This window comes from Podarcis raffonei, chromosome 12, assembly GCF_027172205.1.
Source record: "Podarcis raffonei isolate rPodRaf1 chromosome 12, rPodRaf1.pri, whole genome shotgun sequence".
Classification (NCBI taxonomy): domain Eukaryota; kingdom Metazoa; phylum Chordata; class Lepidosauria; order Squamata; family Lacertidae; genus Podarcis; species Podarcis raffonei.
Window position 1 is genome coordinate 1,228,703 of NC_070613.1, and position 19,904 is coordinate 1,248,606.

The window sequence follows — 19,904 nt, forward strand, 5'->3', positions numbered from 1 at the left end:
TGGAGGCTGGGGTGTGAGAGGGGTGGTAGTTTTGAAGCAGCATTGGGTAGATAAAGGAGTAGAGGAACAGCGTTGTTATCCCACACAATCCGCTCTGATTTCTGCTACCGTTGACATCTGTTTTAATCCCCCAGGCATTTGCTGCCCCAGTTTAGGTGCTATTTTTTTTAGTATTTCATACTTGTTGCTTTCTTAAATTGTGATTTTAAGGTGGGGGTATTTTTGGGGGGGGGCGTTGAGTTATGTAGGCTCCTTTGAGCTGGAAAGGTGACTGTGACATTGCCCTAATACTGAGGCAGAGGGAAGGGAGTTGCTGTGAAGAATGGGCAGGAGGCATCTCCCAGCGGAGAGCCAGAGCTGAATATTGTAGCCCTGAATATCTTGGTTGTGTCCCAGATCCTTTTTATCTTTGATATTGGGGGAGGGCATTTCATGAGTCTGTTCCTGGCCACACACACCCCAATTCAAAAACATGGACAGGCAGGCTGGAGATGAATTTTTAAATTTGCTATCATTAAAGGTAAAGGTACCCCTGCCCGTACGGGCCAGTATTGACAGACTCTGGGGTTGTGCGCCCATCTCACTCTATAGGCCGGGGGCCAGCACTGTCCGGAGACACTTCCGGGTCATGTGGCCAGCGTGACAAATCTGCATCTTGGCGAGCCAGCGCAGCACACGGAAACGCCGTTTACCTTCCCGCCAGTAAGCGGTCCCTATTTATCTACTTGCACCTGGGGGTGCTTTCGAACTGCTAGGTTGGCAGGCGCTGGGACCGAGCAATGGGAGCGCACCCCGCCGCGTGGATTCGAACCGCCGACCTTTCGATCGGCAAGCCCTATCATTGCTATCATTATTTAGCTGCATTATGGCTATATCGATTCCACTTTCCCCACAAGTTGGTCAAGGAAGTATCCTTTTACCAGTGTTAATTTCAAGCCTTTACTTTAGTCTTCTGTGTCCTGTGGAAAGTCCTGCCACTAGAGATTCAGTGGGTGCCTGCTGTGCCAGCCTTTTAATGCTTGCTGAAAAATTTCCTATTCTGCCCTGCATGTACAGGTAATTAAGAGTACAGTGGATGCCCGGGTTGCAAACAAACCTGATCCATGCGGGATGCACGTTTGCAACCTGCAGCGTTTGCAACCCGCAGTGACGCGTCTGCGCACGCACAGGTTGTGATTTGGCACTTCTGCACATGCACAAAGCGCGATTTAGCACTTCTGCGCATGCGCGACTGCTGAAACCCAGAAGTAACCCGTTCCGGTACTTCCAGATTTCGGCGGTCCGTAACCCGAAAAAACGCAACCTGAAGCGTCTGTAACCCGAGGTATGACTGTGCATCCCCCACAAGGGGCTATCAATACTGGGGTTTTTAAATTTTATTTTTGTTTTTAGCTTATTTTAGACTTTTTATTATGTTATTGTTTGGGTTTTTATTGCTGTAAACCACTGTGGTATATTTTATGATACACCTGTGTATAAATATTTAAACAAACAAACAATTCTTTAAGGTAGTTTGGGCTGAGAGACAGGTCTCAGCTACTTTAGTAAAGAAGCAACAAATTGAATGCGTTTTAAACATGCAACACCAGATGGCACCAGAGAGCAGGAATGGTTTAAAACATTTCCCATGGCAAGTTTCTTCTTTTGTTTTCTTTCTGGCTTATTTATAGCGTTCCTTTCCTGTGTTTTGATCCACCCAAAGGGACTGACTGTCCCAAGGTCACCCACTGAGCTTCACAACTGAGCAGAGACATTCTCTCTTACCTCCCAGGTCCTCTCCCTCCTTCATATGACCTGTAATCCCTTCATCTTTAAACTAAATGAATAAAAAGAAATGATGGTTTCTGCCGCAAAGTGAACAGTTGCCAGGGTAACTTTCTTGTAGTGTCCATGGCCACATCGGAAAGCAAGACCAGAATAGAAGACATTCCTCAAAACACCCACATGCAATTGAAATAAAGTATTTCAGAAGTTCATGAAAAGACGGAGCCTTGCCCCAAAGACATCTGGCACAGTCCATGTGGTCCTGGACTAGGGCACCCACCTTCCAACATGGAATTAAGCAACTGGTCACAGAAATTATATCACATCTGATATAAGTAAAAAAAAAACAACTACTCTTTTTCCCTTATGGGGTACCCAAGAGCCCATATAGAGTCCTTTTGTAGGTTCTCTATTGGTAGGAGAAAATAACAGAGGCCAACCAGAGAATATTGAGAAGCAAAGCAGCTAGTAAGCCTGATCTTTATTGAACTGTTGCAACAGGGTGTTCCCTCACACACAGAAGAGAGGAGAAGGACCCCGAGCCATTCGTGCAAGCCCTTATATAGACGTTTTAAATTGCCCTCCCTGGAGGAGTCCAAGACCACCCCCAGAAACATCATACAAACATCACAGAAAAGGCGGTCTACAACAGAAATCTGAGTGCATTGTTTTTACCCTGTCTGCCAGGTTACCTGTTAATGGCCACTTGACTGGATTACCTGTGGAACCTGGCCATTCTTTTGTAAAGATAATACTTAATTCCTGAGCCAGGTCACAGGCTCACCCTATTCACACCTTAAATGTGCCCTTAAAGCAATATTTGCGAGGACAAAGACAATGGGGAGGTTTCTGCCTTTCCTTCGACTTTGTAGAGAAATATTTGAGGTGACTGAAAGAGTCAAAATGGCTTTAGGACTTTTCCTGTGGGTTTTGCACATGTGGTTTATATATTTATGTATGTGTTTGCTTGGTACATTTATGAACATTTATTATATATATATATATATATATATATATATATGACTAAAAAATTCTTATAGCACACCCCTTAGCCTAGGCTGTCCTGTTCCCTAGGTCAAGAAATCTGAAGCTGGGGAACCTGGAGTGCCACTGAGATTTTGTACACACCTTTCATTTAAAGCACATTTAAAGCACACACAACCCACACCTGAATTTATTTTGAATTGTTGTTGTTGTTTTTTTAAAAAATGTTCCTTTGGTACAAGGTGCCTCCTGAATCCGAATCTCAGCAAACCCTGCACTCAACGTGAGTAGCGGCTGCCTTTCCCAATTTTTTAGGTAGAAATGACTGACATGGAACAGGAAGAAAAGAGGTACACCTTTTCCCTCAGTCTTGGGAATCTAGAAAGCACCTTGCAGAATTCCAGCACTTAGTCCTGGTCCTGCAAGCTTGGCCGCCTACGAAAATTATGAATGTGTAAGTATTTGTTCACACAATGCCAGGAGCTAAAAAAACAGACAAACCTCTTTTTCAAAGCTACGCATTACAGGGCGAAAGTGTCTCAAGAAAGTAGGAATCGGCATCTTGGAGATCGCAGTGTCCCCATGCCCACTGCCTTGTACCCTCCTCTGCACACACAGAAAAGGAGGCTGCATGAGTCAGGCTGCAGGCATTTGGCCTTGAACTGTTTCTAAACCAGGCAGTGCAGCTGGGCGTTTTTCTGAACAAAATCCAGACGTGGGGGATGGGCCGCTCACATGTTGGACTGAGCACTTAAGCGCAATTTGACCCATTTTTTTTCCTAAATTGCACCAACAGGGCAGGATCAGGACACAGGACACTGCAAGCAGAGGGCATTTGGGGAAGGGGCTGGAGGGACATCCAGAAGTCTGGGAACTTGTGTGTGTATATGTGGAGCCATTTCTCTGGGGTGAAGGGATGCAACTCTTTCCTGCCCCTGGATGTTTCAGCTGCTCGCCTGACCTTGGAGGGAGGTGGGCATTGCATTCTCAGGAAGGAAAGGATCCAGCCCCCTTGCTCACATCCTCGAGGAGGAATTAATTCTCCAGGGGTGAATCCTTCCTCCCCCCCCCCACTTCTCTCTCTCTTTTTAATAATTATTTTTTTCCATTCTTTATAATCACACTTTCATCCAGTGATGTCGAATAACTTTAAAAAAAACATTCAGTCGAAAATCTAACAATAATATGCATCAAAATCCTCCTCCTCCTACTTATTGATAACCGTATATACTTTTGTCCCTGCTCATTTATCCTATTTCCCCCCCTTCATCCCTCCCCTTTAACCCCTCCCCCCCAAAATTGTTCTCTCTTCAGATCTTTAACCATGTGCACTGATTATTCATTCTAATTTGGATGCTTGGGTTGGCTTCTCCCGGTGATATCCAATTCCTGTAACTTGTCCATTTATTCAAAATCTTTTGACATTTGTTTTCCCATGTATCTTCCGATATTACCTGTTCAAATATATATCAGATTGTATTGTTGCAGGAATTTATGTATAGGTTGGGGGAGGGGAGTTTTCCCTCCAGCAGATATCATGCAAATGCAGCCCACTGCCAAAATCAGCACAATCGCTTTTGTGACTTTTGTGATTTGTCCCCACAAAGCACTTCATCACAGTTTCTTCCTATCTATTCAAAGGGCCTTTGCTGCACGATACCAAATGTAAGAATTCGCTGATAAATGTACCTATGTACTGGCTCACTGGGAAAACTTCAGAAATTCAAATAGACATGTGAGCTCAGCTACTCAGCGGCCCCTCTGCCTGAGGGATAATTCCTGGCATCCTGATACCTGAGTGCCAGACAGGTAGCCATTCCAGAAATAACAAACCCAGATGAAGACAAAAGGGTGGGATTAACTTGGCTGGGAAACAGGGAAATGTAAATATCTCTTTTGTTCCACTTGATGGGTGTTTGTTGGAGGGCAAGGGGAACCATGGGGCAGGGTCCAGGATGCTCAGATAACTGCCACCAGACCTCCCCTTTCGTGATGTAACTGTGATGTATGAGTGATGTAGTTTGGGGTGGGGTGTAACATGGGGATTAGCAGCTAATAAAAGTTTGGGGGCTCTTTCGTTCCGGGCTTCCATCTTATTCCACTTGGTGGCAGGTGGGAGTCCTGTCCTGACAGTCTTCAATAAAGACCAAGCCTACTGGCTGCTGTTTTGCTCTGGTCTTCCTGGCTGGGGTCTTTGTTTTTTGTCCAAGGGAGCCCTCAGATTTCTCCGTTAACAGTTTATATTCAAAAACCTTCCTGACACAGGTGGGATGTGTGTGCAGAGCCTCCACATGGGGCCCCCAAAACCGTGGCCCTGAGAGAGAGGGAGGGCCAAACCTAAGCAGGCTCTGGCCAGCGGACAAAGATGGGATCCCGTGTCACATGCAAACAACCACAGTGACACCCGAGGAGGAAAGCGGCAGCAGAGGGAGGGATGGGGAGGAGGGTGTTTCTCAGCGGAGGCTGGGTGGGAGGCATCTGCCAGGGATGTTTTAGCTGAGATTCCTTCCTGATTTGGGGAGGACAGGACTAGAGGGTACCCCTTCCAATTCTAGGATGGGGTTCCCTGCACCTTGCAGAGCCATTTTCACATCAAGCAGTTCCTCCTGTTTCTGGCCGGGGGGGGGACAGTTCAGAAGGCCAGCCAAGAGGGCCCCCCAAAATAAAGAGTAGTAACCCACTTTTGGGGGTGTGATGAAACGGGGGGGTTTCAGTGCAAAAAGGTTGCAGAACGATAGCAAAACTTTGGCATTGACTTGGCTGTATTATTCCTTGATGCGCTTCCTAGAAGACCATTGCCAAACTTTGGCACTGCTTTGGACAGAACCGGGGAGCGTTGGGATTTGGGGTGATACAGTGGTACCTCGGGTTAAGTACTTAATTTGTTCCAGAGGTCCATACTTAACCTGAAACTGTTCTTAACCTGAAGCACCACTTTAGCTAATGGGGCCTCCTGCTGCTGCTGCGCCGCCGGAGCACGATTTCTGTTCTCCTCCTGAAGCAAAGTTCTTAACCTGAAGCACTATTTCTGGGTTAGTGGCGTCTGTAACCTGAAGCGTATGTAACCCGAGGTACCACTGTATTTATGACCCTCAGAGCATCACTTACTCAGGGGCGGGGGGGGGCGGAGGAGAAGATGCAAAATATACGGCTGTTTCGCTGCAAAACGACCGCACAACTTTGGCGCAGGTTTGGAGAGGATCCCAAATGTTGGGATTTTCTGGCGAGAGAGAAAGCGCAGAGAGGGGAAAGAGGGGGGAGCTTGCTGCACTGGCTTGCCAAGGGTTAAAAGGAGCTGAGCTGGCTTCCTAGAGAGGACAGGAAATGAGGGCGGGGGGGAGGTCTTCCAGAGCAAAGGCCCCTCCCTCCCTCCCTCCCCCGTCTCTTTCTTCCCGGGGTCCTGGGGGTTTGCATTTGGCTCTCTCCAAGCGCTGCTTCTGGGCGCCTCCAGGGACCTGGTGAGCTTCCTCTCTCTTCCCCTTGGGGTGCCCTGGGGAGAAGGGGGTCCCAGGGCTGCAGGGGCGGGTGTGCATGGGGTGTGTGCGTGCTCAGCTCATGCATGGGGGGTGGGGAGGACCCCCAAGTCAGGGAGAAGGCGTCCCTTCCCCCGCCCTCTCTGCAAAGCCAGGAGGAGTTTGCAGCAGGTCTGCAACTCTGCTCTTCCTTGCCGTTTTGGGGAGGGGTCTTTGGGTCACGGGGAAAGTGGCATGCAATTAAACCCCGTTCGGGTGGGTGGGAAAAGCCACCTTTATTATTAACCGGGGTTGTAGCTGGACGAAAACATTCGGACATAAAACATATGCAGAAAATAATAAAAAAAGAAAACCTGACCTAATGCAGAAAGAAAGACTGTTGGAAGACGGAGGGCGGAGAAAAGAAAAAAGCTTATTCGATGGCTATTTCGCAGATTAGTTGGGCTGCAGGAGGCGTGCTGGGGAGACCACACATTCACGAAACGCAAAAGCAACTTTTGCTTGGTTTAATAGCAAATAACAAAAAATCCTTTTACACTAAATTACATTATATCTATAAGTGTGACCCATCCACCAGGGTACTGAAAGAGCTAAAAGCTTACCGTAATTAACATAACTTAACAGCACCTGCTATCCTGCTTCACAGCTGTAGTAGTAGTAGTAGTAATAATAATAATATATTTATACCCCGCCCATCTGGCTGAGTTTCCCCAGCCACTCTGGGCGGCTCCCAATCGAGTATTAAAAACAATACAGCATTAAATATCAAAAACTTCCCTAAACGGGGCTGCCTTCAGATGTCTTCTAAAAGTCTGGTAGTTGTTCTTGTTGACATCTGGTGGGAGGGCGTTCCACAGGGCGGGCGCCACTACCGAGAAGGCCCTCTGCCTGGTTCCCTGTAACCTCACTTCTTGCAGGGAGGGAACTGCCAGAAGGCCTTCGGAGCTGGACCTCGGTGTCTGGGCAGAACGATGGGGGTGGAGATGCTCCTTCAGGTATACTGGGCTGTGGCTGTAAAACTAGGTCATGTTTTTTGCTCTGGCCCTTAAAGACATACGCATCTTGTGAAACAACAATGAAACCTAAAATTTAAAGAAACCATTCAACAGTTGTAGCTGGATGGAAACATTTGGACATAAAATATATGCAGAAAATAATAAAAAAAGAAAACCTGACCTAGTGCAGTGCAGAAAGAAAGACTGTTGGAAGACGGAGGGCAGAGAAAAGAAAAAAGCTTATTCCTTTGGTGCAGAGTTAAACCTACCTCTCGCAGGAGGCAGGGATGGCCACCAAAGTAGGTGGCTTCCAAAGGAGTTGGGGGCCAATGCATGGAGGAGGAGAGGGCGATGGGGGGCTCCTAGCCAGGAGGGCCATGCCTGCCTTCTTGTAGTCAGAGGCAGCCACGATTCTGAATCCCAGTTGCTGGAAAAGCACAGGCAGGGGAAGAGTTGCTGTTGGGCTCAGATCCTACTTGTGGCTTCCCAGAAGAGGCCCTTGCTTGGCCCCTGTGGGAACAGGAGGGGGGACTCAATAGGGGACCCCTATGGCCTGATCCTGCAGGACTTGTCTTCCGTTCAGATGCTGAGTTCCTCTGGATGCAAGTGAACCCTCCCTTGTCTTTCAGTTAGAAGGAAAGCTTTCCCTACCACCCATTCATCAGACAGGGGTCTTATCCAGACTCCTGGCTGAGCAACGTGTGCCTGTTCAGACATGCAGCCTCTCAGGTGTCCAAATGATCTTCTGAGACTGAACCTGATGAGAAGCCCCCCAAGGAATTGAAGGCAGGGGAGGCCCTGCTGGGAAGGAAGCAAACTTGGGGTGGGGGTGAAAGTGGCAGCCTCCCCCCAGTGCTGAGAGTTACTGGGAGACCCTCTCCCACCAGCTACCATTCCCAGAGTTCTCTGGCAAAAGTGACAGGTTGTTAAACCGCTCTAGGAGGGTGTCTTCTAGCAGCTCTCAGCATCCTTTGCAAACTACAGTCCCCAGGATTTTTGGAAGAAGCTTGGGCTCTCTAAAAGTGGGGTGGTCCTGCTTTGTAGATACATGGCAGATGGGCCCCAGGTGTGTGTGTGTGTGTGTGTGTGTCTGTTTCTTTCTTTTTGGAATAACTTTTTATTGGGTTTTATTTTAAAAAAAGGATCATAAGAAAAAGGGGGAACAGGATAGAGCAGGACCACTCGTAATTTCCTAGAGCAGATCACGGCATTAAAACCCAATCTTAAAACCAGTTCAGAACCACTTACAACCACAGAAATGAGGTAACTCCTACTTGCTTTTGAGCGCTGTCCTGTGGCCCCACCCACATGCCCTTTGGCCTCACCCATTTGGCTCTCAGGGGGTTGGCCAGATAAATATCTGGCCCTCAGAATAAAAAACAAAAAGGCACTTCACTCCAGTAGTATGCTTGCAGATTTCAAGGGCTAGAAATGAGGCTGAAGCAGGAAAGAAATTTGCGCTGAAGTGGGGGTGGGAGGGAGAGCAACCCTAGAGGACCCCAGAGTTAGGAAACCCCACTCTAGCCTGGTGTCCCCATTACACTCGGTACAAATGACTCACTTGCCAATCACACCTCTGACTTCATTTGCTGACAGGAGACACTGAAATGGAGGAGCAACCAGTCGGATTCATCTGACAGAAATCCCTTCAGTTGCCTGCACCTTTTGCCTAGTAACTTTCCTTTTAGGAGGGTTAGAGGATTCCTTTTTCTTTCTCATTGTTTGTTCCTTAAAGAAAGCTCAGAGTCTGGGCTGTCCAGTCCTGGTTCCCAGCAAGACTCAACCACGCTTGCTCAGGGAACCTTTTTCTTCTCTTGACCGTGTATGAACATTATAACAGAACAAAGTATTTGCTTTGGTAGCACCTCTCATTAGGACAGACAACTTGGCAGAAGAAAAAAAGGATTCCTTCTGATTTCTTGGAGGTTTCCTGAGAGTCCAGATGGATGAGCCAGACTCAGCTGGCCCAGAAGCAGGAAAGGGCCATGTCATCAACACCAAGAGCAGTGGGAGAGTCTGGGAAAGCTCAGTGCAGAAGATCCTGGTTAAGGAGGACCCCTTCAGCTCAGATGCGCAGAGACAAAAGTTCAGGCAGTTCTGCTTCCAGGAGGCCGAAGGACCCTCAGAGGCTTGCAGCCAACTCTACCACCTTTGCTATCAGTGGCTGAAGCCAGAAAGTCACACGAAAGCTGAGATGCTGGACCTGGTGGTCTTGGAGCAGTTCCTGGCTGTCCTTCCACTGGAGATGGAGAGCTGGGTGAGGGAATGTGGAGCGGAGACCAGTTCCCAGGCGGTGGCCCTGGCCGAAGGATTCCTCCTGCGTCAGGGAATGGAGAGGAAGCAGGCAGAGCAGCAGGTGAGAGAGACTGTCCTCTGGATGCTCCCAAGGGGCTGAGAACATGAGGGAGAGAACCCCCAAATTCCCTCATTGAACCATCAGTTTTTGGAAAGCATCCAAGGAATGAAACTGGATACTGCTAAAGTTTTTTCATCGACCATTCCTTGTCTAATCTTTCTCCCCATTCTCAGTTCTGAATCCTTGTTGCTCTTTCAGGGAAAGATTATCTTTGCAGAAATGGGCCCCGATTCCCCTGAAGCAGAGAAGACTCCCTTGGACACCAGAGAGAGGCCACCAGGTAAGAAGGAATGAAGTTTTTTTTTCTGTTTGCTTACATTCTGTGGATTTAGAAACTGATTTGTGGGTTCTTTCCATCTTTTGGGGGCGACACAGGGCCAAGAGCCCAAAGTGGGGGAGTGTATTTTTCCATAGCTAAAATACAAATGTCAAAATGCACTCAGTAGATAAGGCTTTTTCTAAGGCCCACCTGTAGTTGGAGATGCACTGCTTCACTTCTAAGAGAAGTGCACACTCATGGCTTCCTTCTTACCTTTTTCTCTTGCAGGGGACAGAACGTTGCCGACCAAAGTTTCTCCTCCATCTTTCCACGGTAGCGAAGGGGAAGAAGAGGCTGTGGAACCAGATCAGGCAGGTGGAAGGAGCCTTACGGGGAAGGAACCTGAGGGGTGGGCGAAGCAGAGGTGGCTCTGGGCCCAAACACATCTTTCTTCCCCTTGGCTTCTGTCAACACTGCCCTGAACATGCCGGTCAAGGTTTATGTGCTGAGAACAATGAACAGCTCCCTCACCTTCGCTAGGCTTCTGAATGTTTCTAGTATTGTTTATCACTAGTACAGTTTTATTTCTATACTGGTTGTTGAATGCTAAAATAAGCTCTTAAGCACAGTTCACAAACTGTACAAAACAGTGGCCAGGATTCACCTTAGCAACCCCATCAGTACAATACAAATACAGTGGTACCTTGGTTCTCAAACTTAATCCCTTCTGGGAGTCCGTTCGACTCCTGGAACTGTTCGAAAACCAAAACTCGGCTTCCGATTGGCTGCAGGAGCTTCCTGCACTCAATCGGAAGCCGTGTCATACGTTCGGCTTCCGAAAAATGTTCGCAAACCAGAACACTCACTTCCGGGTTTGCAGTGTTTGGGAGCCTATTTGTTGGGAGCCAAGCCGTTCGAGTACCAAGGTACCATTCCATTAAGGCATTAAAATAAGCATCCATACTTAAAATGTGCAGCAAACCAATCTTATTAAAACAAGACGCCAAGGAACAGACAGAAAACAACAGTGCAATGTGTAGTAGATATTCTGTATGTTTTCTAAGAAGGGGACCTTTACCTTTTTATTTTAGGGTCCGGGGTTCTTTGAAGATGTAGCTGTTTGTTTCATAGATGAGGAGGGGGTGTTGCTGGATCCTGACCAGAGAGCTCTGCGTAAGGAAGTCATGGAGGAGAATTGTGGGAGAATAGACTCTCTCGGTAAGGCTCCCTGTTCGAGCAGGATATCTGTTTTGAAATGCAATATGTATCTCTATATGACAAACCTCTAGTATTTTGATGGAGCTCCACAGTCCTACCAAAGCACCTGTGATTCTGATGCTCCCGCAGCTCACCTTGAATGATTTGTGTGCACATATTCTTCCTCCAGCTGTGCCTTTTAAAACCAGGAACAGGCTGGTCTGAACTGCCCACGCCTTTTAAAACAGGGGTAGGCTCCCTGAGGCCCGGGGGCCAGATGCGGCCCAATCGCCTTCTCAATCTGGCCTGCGGACGGTCTGGGAATCAGCGTGTTTTTACATGATAGAATGTGTGCTTTATTTAAAATGCATCTCTGGGTTATTTGTGGGGCAAAGGAATTCATTCCCACCCCCACCCCCCAAAAAAATATAGTCTGGCCCAACACATGGTCTGAGGGACGGTGGACCGGCTCACAGCTGAAAAAAGTTGCTGATCACTGTTTTAAAAGATAGGCTTCAGAGTTGTGCAGTAACTTTTTTGGGGGGGATTATTTTTGCTTCTGTCCATTTTTGGTTAACCTGGAGATGGTCAGTCATCTCTTTAGTCAACCGAAAATAGACAGAAGCAAAAACAAACAAAAAACAGAAGTCAGACTAGCAGATAAACATCTATACAGTCGTACCTTGGAAGTCGAATGGAATCCATTCCGGAAGTCCGTTTGACTTCTAAAACGTTTGGAAACCAAAGCACCACTTCAGATTGGCTGCAGGAAGTTCCTAATATTGTAAATTTATTTTTATATTGTAAACTGCTAACTGATTTTACATCACAAGCATTCATGAGAATTGTTCAATTATTTGGGACTCCATTTCTTCCCGAGGCTCTAATCCATTTCTCTTTTTGTTGCAGGTGGCGACGATTTGGAAATTAAGAACGAGGGAGACCACGACAAAATCCCCACAGTGGAGAAGTCATATGAAAATTCAGAGTGTGGAGAGAATTTCAGTCACAGCTCCCATGCCACTTCCGATCAAAGAAATATCACTGGAAAGAAACCTTATCAGTGCCTGGAATGTGGAAAGATCCTCAGTCGGAAGGAAATTCTCACATCCCATCAAAGAATCCATACAGGGGAGAAGCCATATAAGTGTTTGGAATGCGGAAAGAGCTTCAGCCACAGAGCCAATCTCACAGCCCATCGAAGAATTCATATAGGTGAGAAACTATATTTGTGCTTGGAATGTGGAATGAGCTTCAAACGGAAAGAGAGTCTCACTTCCCATCAAAGAATTCATACAGGGGAGAAACCCTATCAGTGTTCGGAATGTGGAAAGAGCTTCACTCGGAGGGATAGTCTCACTTCACATCAAAGAGTTCATACAGGAGCAAAACCGTATCCGTGCTTGGAATGTGGAAAGAGCTTTAGTCGGAAGGATAGCTTGACTTCCCATCAAAGAATTCATACGGGGGAGAAACCATATCAGTGTTTGGAATGTGGAAAGAGCTTTGCTCAGAGTACCCATCTCATTTCCCATCGTAGAACTCACAGTGGGATGAAACCGTATCAGTGCTCAGAATGTGGAAAGAGCTTCAGTCAGAGCGCCCATCTCACTTCCCATCAGATAACTCACAGCGGAAAGAAACCCTATCAGTGCGTGGAATGTGGAAAGAGCTTCGGTTGGAAAGAAAGCCTCACTTCCCATCAAAAAATTCATGCACGGAAGAAGCCGTTTCGGTGCTTGGAATGTGGAAAGAGCTTCACCCAAAAGCAAAATCTTACAGCCCATCAAAAAACTCATACAGGGGAGAAATCCTATCAGTGCTTGGAGTGTGGAAAGAGCTTCAGTCAGAGCGCCCATCTCACTTTGCATCAGAGAATTCATGCAGGGACAAAACTATATGTTTGCTCTGAATGTGGAAAGAGCTTCAGTCAGAGCGCCCATCTCACTTCCCATCAAAAAACTCACCGGCCAAAATTACAGAATCGTAGGATGGTAAAGTTGGAAGTCACCACCATGGTCATCTAGTCCAACTCCCTGCAATGCAGGAATCTCCACTATAGCATTCCATGACAGATGGACACCCAATATCTCCTGAAAAACCTTCAGTGAAGGAGAGTCCACTACTTTCCACGGTTGTCTGTTCTACTTTCCAATGGCTCTCTTGTAACTGCATCAGGAAAATGATGAGATCCCGATGGGGACCCAGTTACATGCCCTGAAGTTGAAACTCTCATAGATCGATTTAAAGCAGGCAAGGCCCCCGGTGATGACCTTATATCCACTGATGCCATCAAAGCAAATAAAGATTGGTGGATCCCACTTTTAGCAGCACTTTACACGCATATAAACAAAACAGCAAAATTTCCCTCAAGCTGGAGCTCTGCGTTGATTGTATTAATACATAAGAAAGGCCCACGTACAGAGCCGAGCAACTTTAGGCCAATCAGCTTGCTAAATGTCATTGGGAAGATTTACTCGGGGTACCTGCTAAACAAACTATCGAAATGGATGGAGGACGACAATATCATTGCCGATGAACAGGCGGGTTTTCGCCCTGGAAGATCTACCACAGACCAAATATTAACCTTGAATCACCTGGCAGAAAAGTATGCCGGCAAAGCCCCAAAGGTTCTTCATGTGGCTTTTATTGACCTTAAGCAGGCATTTGATCGAATCTCTAGAAAGCAGCTATGGACAAAACTGGCTGCTACAAAGATCGATCGTCGTCTCCTTCATCTGATTATTAGCCTCCATACAAACACCTTTCTGAGAATCAGGCTAGACAATAAAGGCCTAGTCTCCAACCCTGTTACCACCACTAGAGGGGTAAGACAGGGTTGTCTATTGGCCCCAGCATTGTTTAGCTTTTACATTAACTCACTGGTGACTCACATGGCCAATGATGCTTTCCACCCCCCCAAATTAGCAGGCCGATCTCTGAATGTTCTTCTGTATGCGGATAACGCCACACTTCTTGCCAGATCCCCTATTGGACTGAGGAGAATGTTGCAAGCTCTACATGAATACTGTGATCAGCATGAGCTCCAACCCAACTATGCCAAGACCAAGATCATGGTCTTCTCTGCCCGACCGAGACTCCATCGATGGTCGATGAACGGGATCCCCCTAGAGCAGGTTAACTGCTTTAAATATCTGGGACAAGTAATACAGTCAAATAGGTCTTTTCTGGCCCATAGAGACTATATAACAACTAATGCATCTAAAGCAGCCATCCAGATTAGATCTCTATATGCTAAGAATCAGGCTCAATCAGTGAAGATAGCTTTGAGACTCTTTCAAATGAAAGTCCTCCCCCTTCTTTTGGTGGGCATCTCTTTAGGCTCCCGTAGGGATTTTTTGAAACTGGATTCTATCCAAACGCGATTCCTTAGAGCCATCCTTAGAATTCCCCCCTTGGTAGCGGGTGCGGTTATGAGATTAGAGGTCAGCTGGCAAGCTCTACGGTATGTGGCCTTGAAGATGAAGCTCTGGCTATGGCTCAAGCTTTGTTTTAAACCAGTGGGTATTGCCCCCTTGATATTGAGGGACGATTTCCAATCATCGTGGGAAAGGGAGGTCATTAACGAGGTTCAATCCTGCGGATTGTCTCACCTTTACTTTGAGTCTATGACGTACAATCAAGCTAGAGCTGTGATCTCCCGGAGACTGAGTGACATTGCCAGACAAGAGGACATAGCCCAGGTAAAACCAGGGATGTTCCTAGGGGACCAGATTTATCGGACCATACCAGCCCCCTACCTTGCAGAAATCCACTATGTGGAATACCGCAGACTTCTTACAGCGGCTAGATTAAATGTCCTTGACTCTGCGATATTGTGGGGAAGGTACAGGGGAGTACCATACGCCCAGAGAACCTGTCATTGTGCCATGGGTGTGGTTGAGTCCACCGAACACATTCTCTTGACTTGCCCTTCTTATGCAGAGCTTAGACAAAATTTTATAGACCCACTCCTATGTCAATTTAGCTTCCTACCCGGAGAAAACCAGGTTTTACACTTGCTGAATAATGTCACTAGAGCTATACCTTCCTTGGTGGCCAAATTTCTTTTTTTAGCTTTTACGCGTCGCAAGACTATAATTGACTGTATTGATAAGGGGCTATCTGTTTAGCCCATTTTAGTGTTGGCTAAGTTCTAAAATCTTCCTGGATGTTTTAACTGTGTATTGACAAATGTACTTTTTTTCTGACTGACGGTCGAATAAAAATGTTGATGATGATGAGATCCATCTAGCATGACTAGTTTTTGAGAAACTCAATGCTGTGTCTTAATAATCACAGCATTCTTTTTAATTCCTCACAAGCCAACCATTTAATTATCTGTTCTAGAACCTTTCCTGGTATCCATGTCAAGCTTGAGCGTTCAGTAGTTACCTGGGTCTTCTCCCCACACCCTTTTATATATGACAATATTTGACCTCTAGCCTGCAGGGACCTCATCTGTTCTCCAGGAATTCTCAAAGATTATAGACATAGTGCCTGAGATTGCATAAGCAAGTTCCTGTAGTACCCTTGGGTGCATCACATCAGGCCCTGGAGATTTGAATTTATTTAAAGTAGCTAGATGTTCTTTTACCACCTCTTCCTATCCTGGGCTGCAGTTATTCTGTTAACACCGAGTTCGACACGGCTTTCCTTTTGGGTGAAGACAGGGGCAGAGTGGCTATTCCGCCTTCTATCACTTAATAGCATTTCTGCGTCTTCTCCATGAAGAGGACCTGCTCCCTGCTTGTTCTTCCTCTTGCTTCCAAGATAGCCGAAGAAACCCTTTGAGATTAGTTTTAACCTCTCTTCCAAGCCTGAGCTCATTTTGAGATTTGGCTTCCCTGACCTTCTCCCTGCAACTTTTGGCTCCTGGAGAATACTCTTCCTTCTTCGTGAGTTGCCCTTTCTTCCATTTGTTATCCATCCCATATCAGAGGAACCATATCAGTGTGTGGAGTGTGGAAAGGGTTTCAGACAGAGGGCCTGTCTCATGGCCCATGAAAGAATTCATACGGGGGACGGGACCAGATCAATGGCTGTGTACAAATTTAAACTTAAGAAATTTGAATGACTCTGTAGGTGAGCACTGCAACAGTGTCATGTGGCAATCTAGCAAAGAAGTTGACTTTTCTCTCAAAGCTATAGAGTACACAACCACTGTCCAGTCTTTCTTCAGACTACATACTCAGGTTTCGGAGTTGCAAGTCATGGGTTCATGGTACTGAATACCTTCTCCACATCCATCACATCTGGAAAGAGGGTGAAGAGCAATATGGCAACACTGCTGAGATAACCCTCAGTGCTGAGCTCTTAAAAGAAGTTGGCAAGCGATTTGTGTACTTCAGGAACCTCCAAGTTGCAAATTTGCGGTGCTCCTGACCGCCACTGTTCTCCTTGGCATGCCCAGGATGGGGGCAGTGCCCCCTTTGAAGCTGTTTCTGGTATCTGCTGAGCACTCCCAGGTCATCTGCCAGAAAAGCCAAAAGTTTCAGGCTTTCCTATGTGAGAAGCTTAAGTCAAGGATTCCCTTGCTGCTGTCTTCCTTCGATTACTCAAAGTACATTCTGAGCGGGTGCCAGGATTGTACCCCTGAGGAAGAAAGAGTTACTTGTTCATTGTACTCAAAGGTGCTTGCGAGCAATGCCAAACACACTTTGTTTTCTTCAGCCAACTCCAGTCCTCCAGTCCTCCAATACAGGGATGAAGCCTTAAATTGAACCAGAATTCCAAACATCTCATCCCAGTGTGGCAGCATCTGAGACCTTTTCCCAGGCCATGTGCACAGAGTACCAGATCTCAACCAGTGGGACATTTTTGCCTGTGTCTCGCATCTATTCCTTGAGCAGGGGACCCTGTTCTGCTTTCCCCCCAGTGTGAACTGAGACTCTGTCGCAACGGACCAGGTATTTCTGGAACCATGCTAGGTGCGTGTGTCTCCAAGGCCTTGCAACCCTCTTCCCATGAACCCCTGAGCTCCAGAGATTGTCGGTTCTCGCACTCCCAAAAAGTCTTGCTCCTTTTCTCAAGGTTTGGAAACTGCTCTGCCCAATGTATAACTTTTCTTTATGTGTATCCAGTCTACCAATCTTATCACCTGTGGTTCTTTCCCATCAGCTATTATCGAGTGCTAATGTCTTTATTGCAACATTAAAATATATTGCAAAATACATTGATGGTTCTGGTTGCATATTCTGTTGTGGTGTATCAGAGTGCAATGCCCCCAAAGACCCTCTGAAGGGCATGAACTCTCCAGAGGCTCCTGGGGAAGCCAGCTGTCTGAGTGAGTAGGAGTTCTTGTCAGGATAGGATCACTTCTTCACTGCAGAGCCTGGCTGCGATATCTAGCCCACCTCTTCCTGTTGAATGGTTTATTTAAATGTAAAGGTTCATCATTGTTGCACCCGATGTGTATGTCTTTAAGGGGCCAGAGCAAGGGCCAGAGCAAGATAACGAGACCCAGCTTTACAGCTGTGAAGCATAGCAGGTGCTGCTGAGTTGTATTTGATTAAGGTGTGTCAGCATTTGGGTGTAGTATATAAGGAGCAGCACCTAGCTCTCCCATTACCCTGGGGGATGGGTTGGTGGTTGGGTCTGGTTTGGTTGTTAATGTACTTAGTGTAAAAGGAGTTTTTGTTTTTCTTATTAAAACCTTGTTTAAGTTATTTTTGAGTCCTTTCTTTTTAATGCATGGTCTCCCCAGCAAGCTCTCTGCAGCGTTACCATACTGCAAACAGCCAACATCTTTGGTTATGGGCCCAGCTGCTGAGTGGATGACTGCATATTTTTGGACTCTGAGAAAGGTTTGAAAACTCCTTCTCCTGTTAGCGTAGTTCTGTGGGTCTGGAAGAGTTCCAGAATGGTTGGCCGGGTTCCTGAAGCTGAGAAGGCTCTGGTCTTCCCACAGCTAACAGATGAGAACTATAGTTTATGGTCTTTTCGGGTGGAGGCGCTTTTGACCTCTAGAGAAGTATGGACCTATGTAACTGATGACCCTCCTGACCCTGTGACTAATGCTTGGTCGAAAGGAGATGCAAAAGCCAGGGCGATAATTAATTTGGCAGTCAGCGACCAGCAAGTAGTCTATATAAGAAATAAGAAAACTGCCAAAGAAATGTGGGACAGTCTTGCAGCAGTGCATGTTAGAAAAGAGTCAGCATCTGCATTGACGTTTTTCAAGCAGTTGTACCAGACGAAGTTGCAGCCTGGTGGTGATTTGGCAGCACACTTGAGACGTCTGGAGGCAATACGCGGCGAATTAATTCGAAGGGACATGGACATACCTGATATTCAGTATGTTTTTATCATTCTTTGTTCCCTTAATGAGGACTTTGATGGTATAGCTAGCCAGATATCTGCTGTTCCACCAGCACAATTAACTGTGGAAGGGGTGACGGCAAGATTAATGGGCGAGTTGGACAGAAGGGAGGCTTGTGCCATAAGCACTCCTATTTCCAGAAGTAATGAGGAACGCCATATGCAAACCTGTGGTGATACAACTGCATTTAAAGCTGCAAAGCGTTGTTGGTTCTGCAATAAACAAGGACATTTTGCAAAGGACTGCAGATCCAAAAGAAAGCAAAGTACTCCCAAGCCTGTTTCTGTTCGTCAGTCACGGTCGTCAGCCCAGCAGCCGACATCGTATAGTAGAGACAGAAACGAGCCGCGAGTTTTCCATGCTAGGACAACAGATCGTAAAAGACTTAAACGTGCCAAGTGGAAGTCTTTTGTTGTGGACTCAGGAGCATCTCAGCATATTTGCAACGATCGAAGCTTGTTTATTTCTTTCGAAGAGGAAATTGGTAATGTACATTTAGCCAATTCACAAGTCTTGCAGTCGCTTGGCAGGGGTACTGTTAAACTTGACTCTTTAAACATTACAATAGCGAACTGCATTTACTGCCCGTCAGTGGACAATTTATTGTCAGTAAGGTGCTTTGCTCGTCAAGGCATAACTGTGCGTTTCTTAAAGTCAATGTGTGAGTTTTTCGATGGGAACAAACGTCTATTATATGCCCGGGAATCTGATGGTTTATATAGACTGTATTTTCGCACCTACTCCCAATCGCCTATAAATTGCAGCGCAGCACAGTCAAGCCAGGGGTTGAGGAATGTAAGGCCACATTCCGGGTGTGTCCATGAAGCGCACAGAATTCTAGGACACCTGAATTTTGCTGATGTAATTAAGACAAAGAATATTGTTAATGGCCTCAACTTAAAACCATGTAAATTCTTTATGCAATGTCTATCCTGTTGCAAGAATAAGATTAAGGTTGCATGCAAGGGTAGATGCTCAGATAGGAAAGTAACTGAGCCATTTGAGCGTGTACATTGTGATTTAGTTGGGCCACTCCCACCATCATTAGGAGGTTCTAAGTACTGGCTTACTCTGATAGACCAGTATAGTAGATATTGTTGGACTTATGCAATAGCTGAGAAGTCCCAAGCATTTGAGAAGTACAAAGTTTTTTGCAACTGGGTAAAAACGCACTTTAACAAACCAATTAAGAACCTATTTTCTGACCGGGGCGGGGAATTTGTTTCTGAGGATTTTGAGAAATTCCTGGAAGTGCAGGGGACTACTCATGAGTTATCTTGCCCCCGAAGTCCTTGGCAAAATGGGCTTGTTGAAGTTGTGCAGCGAGACCTGTAGGCAGGGGTTAAAACTTATCTGCACGATGCTAATCTGCCCAAAGACTTTTGGGCTGAAGCGCTTAATGCTTTTTGTTATGTTAGAAATCGCAGTTATCATTCTGGTTTAGATGTCACCCCCTATGAGAAGCTGTTTAAAAAACGCCCTAATCTGAAATACCTACGCATTTGGGGTTCAGATGTAATTATGCATTATCCCGCTAAGCAGAAATTGGGTGAAC

The 19,904-nt window shown here is 46.4% G+C and overlaps 1 protein-coding gene across 1 annotated transcript; it reads left to right on the forward strand.

Moving 5' to 3' along the window:
• Positions 1 to 6,109: 6,109 nt before the first annotated feature.
• LOC128424013 (zinc finger protein 883-like) lies at positions 6,110 to 13,216 on the forward strand. The gene is made up of 6 exons (XM_053409763.1): positions 6,110 to 6,206; positions 9,079 to 9,572; positions 9,771 to 9,852; positions 10,120 to 10,202; positions 10,923 to 11,049; positions 11,938 to 13,216. Exons 2-6 carry the CDS (start codon positions 9,159 to 9,161, stop codon positions 13,053 to 13,055), a joined length of 1,824 nt encoding a protein of 607 aa, XP_053265738.1. The 5' UTR covers positions 6,110 to 6,206; positions 9,079 to 9,158; the 3' UTR covers positions 13,056 to 13,216.
• The last annotated feature ends 6,688 nt before the right edge of the window (positions 13,217 to 19,904 follow it).

Bases quoted from the DNA above. Each gene is read 5' to 3' on its own strand.
- LOC128424013 (XM_053409763.1), top strand. From the start codon at position 9,159: ATGGATGAGCCAGACTCAGCTGGCCCAGAAGCAGGAAAGGGCCATGTC. The intron at 10,203-10,922 runs GCAGGTGGAAGG...TTTTTATTTTAG, and splicing joins AGGCTGTGGAACCAGATCAG to GGTCCGGGGTTCTTTGAAGA. The intron at 11,050-11,937 runs GTAAGGCTCCCT...TTTTTGTTGCAG, and splicing joins TGGGAGAATAGACTCTCTCG to GTGGCGACGATTTGGAAATT.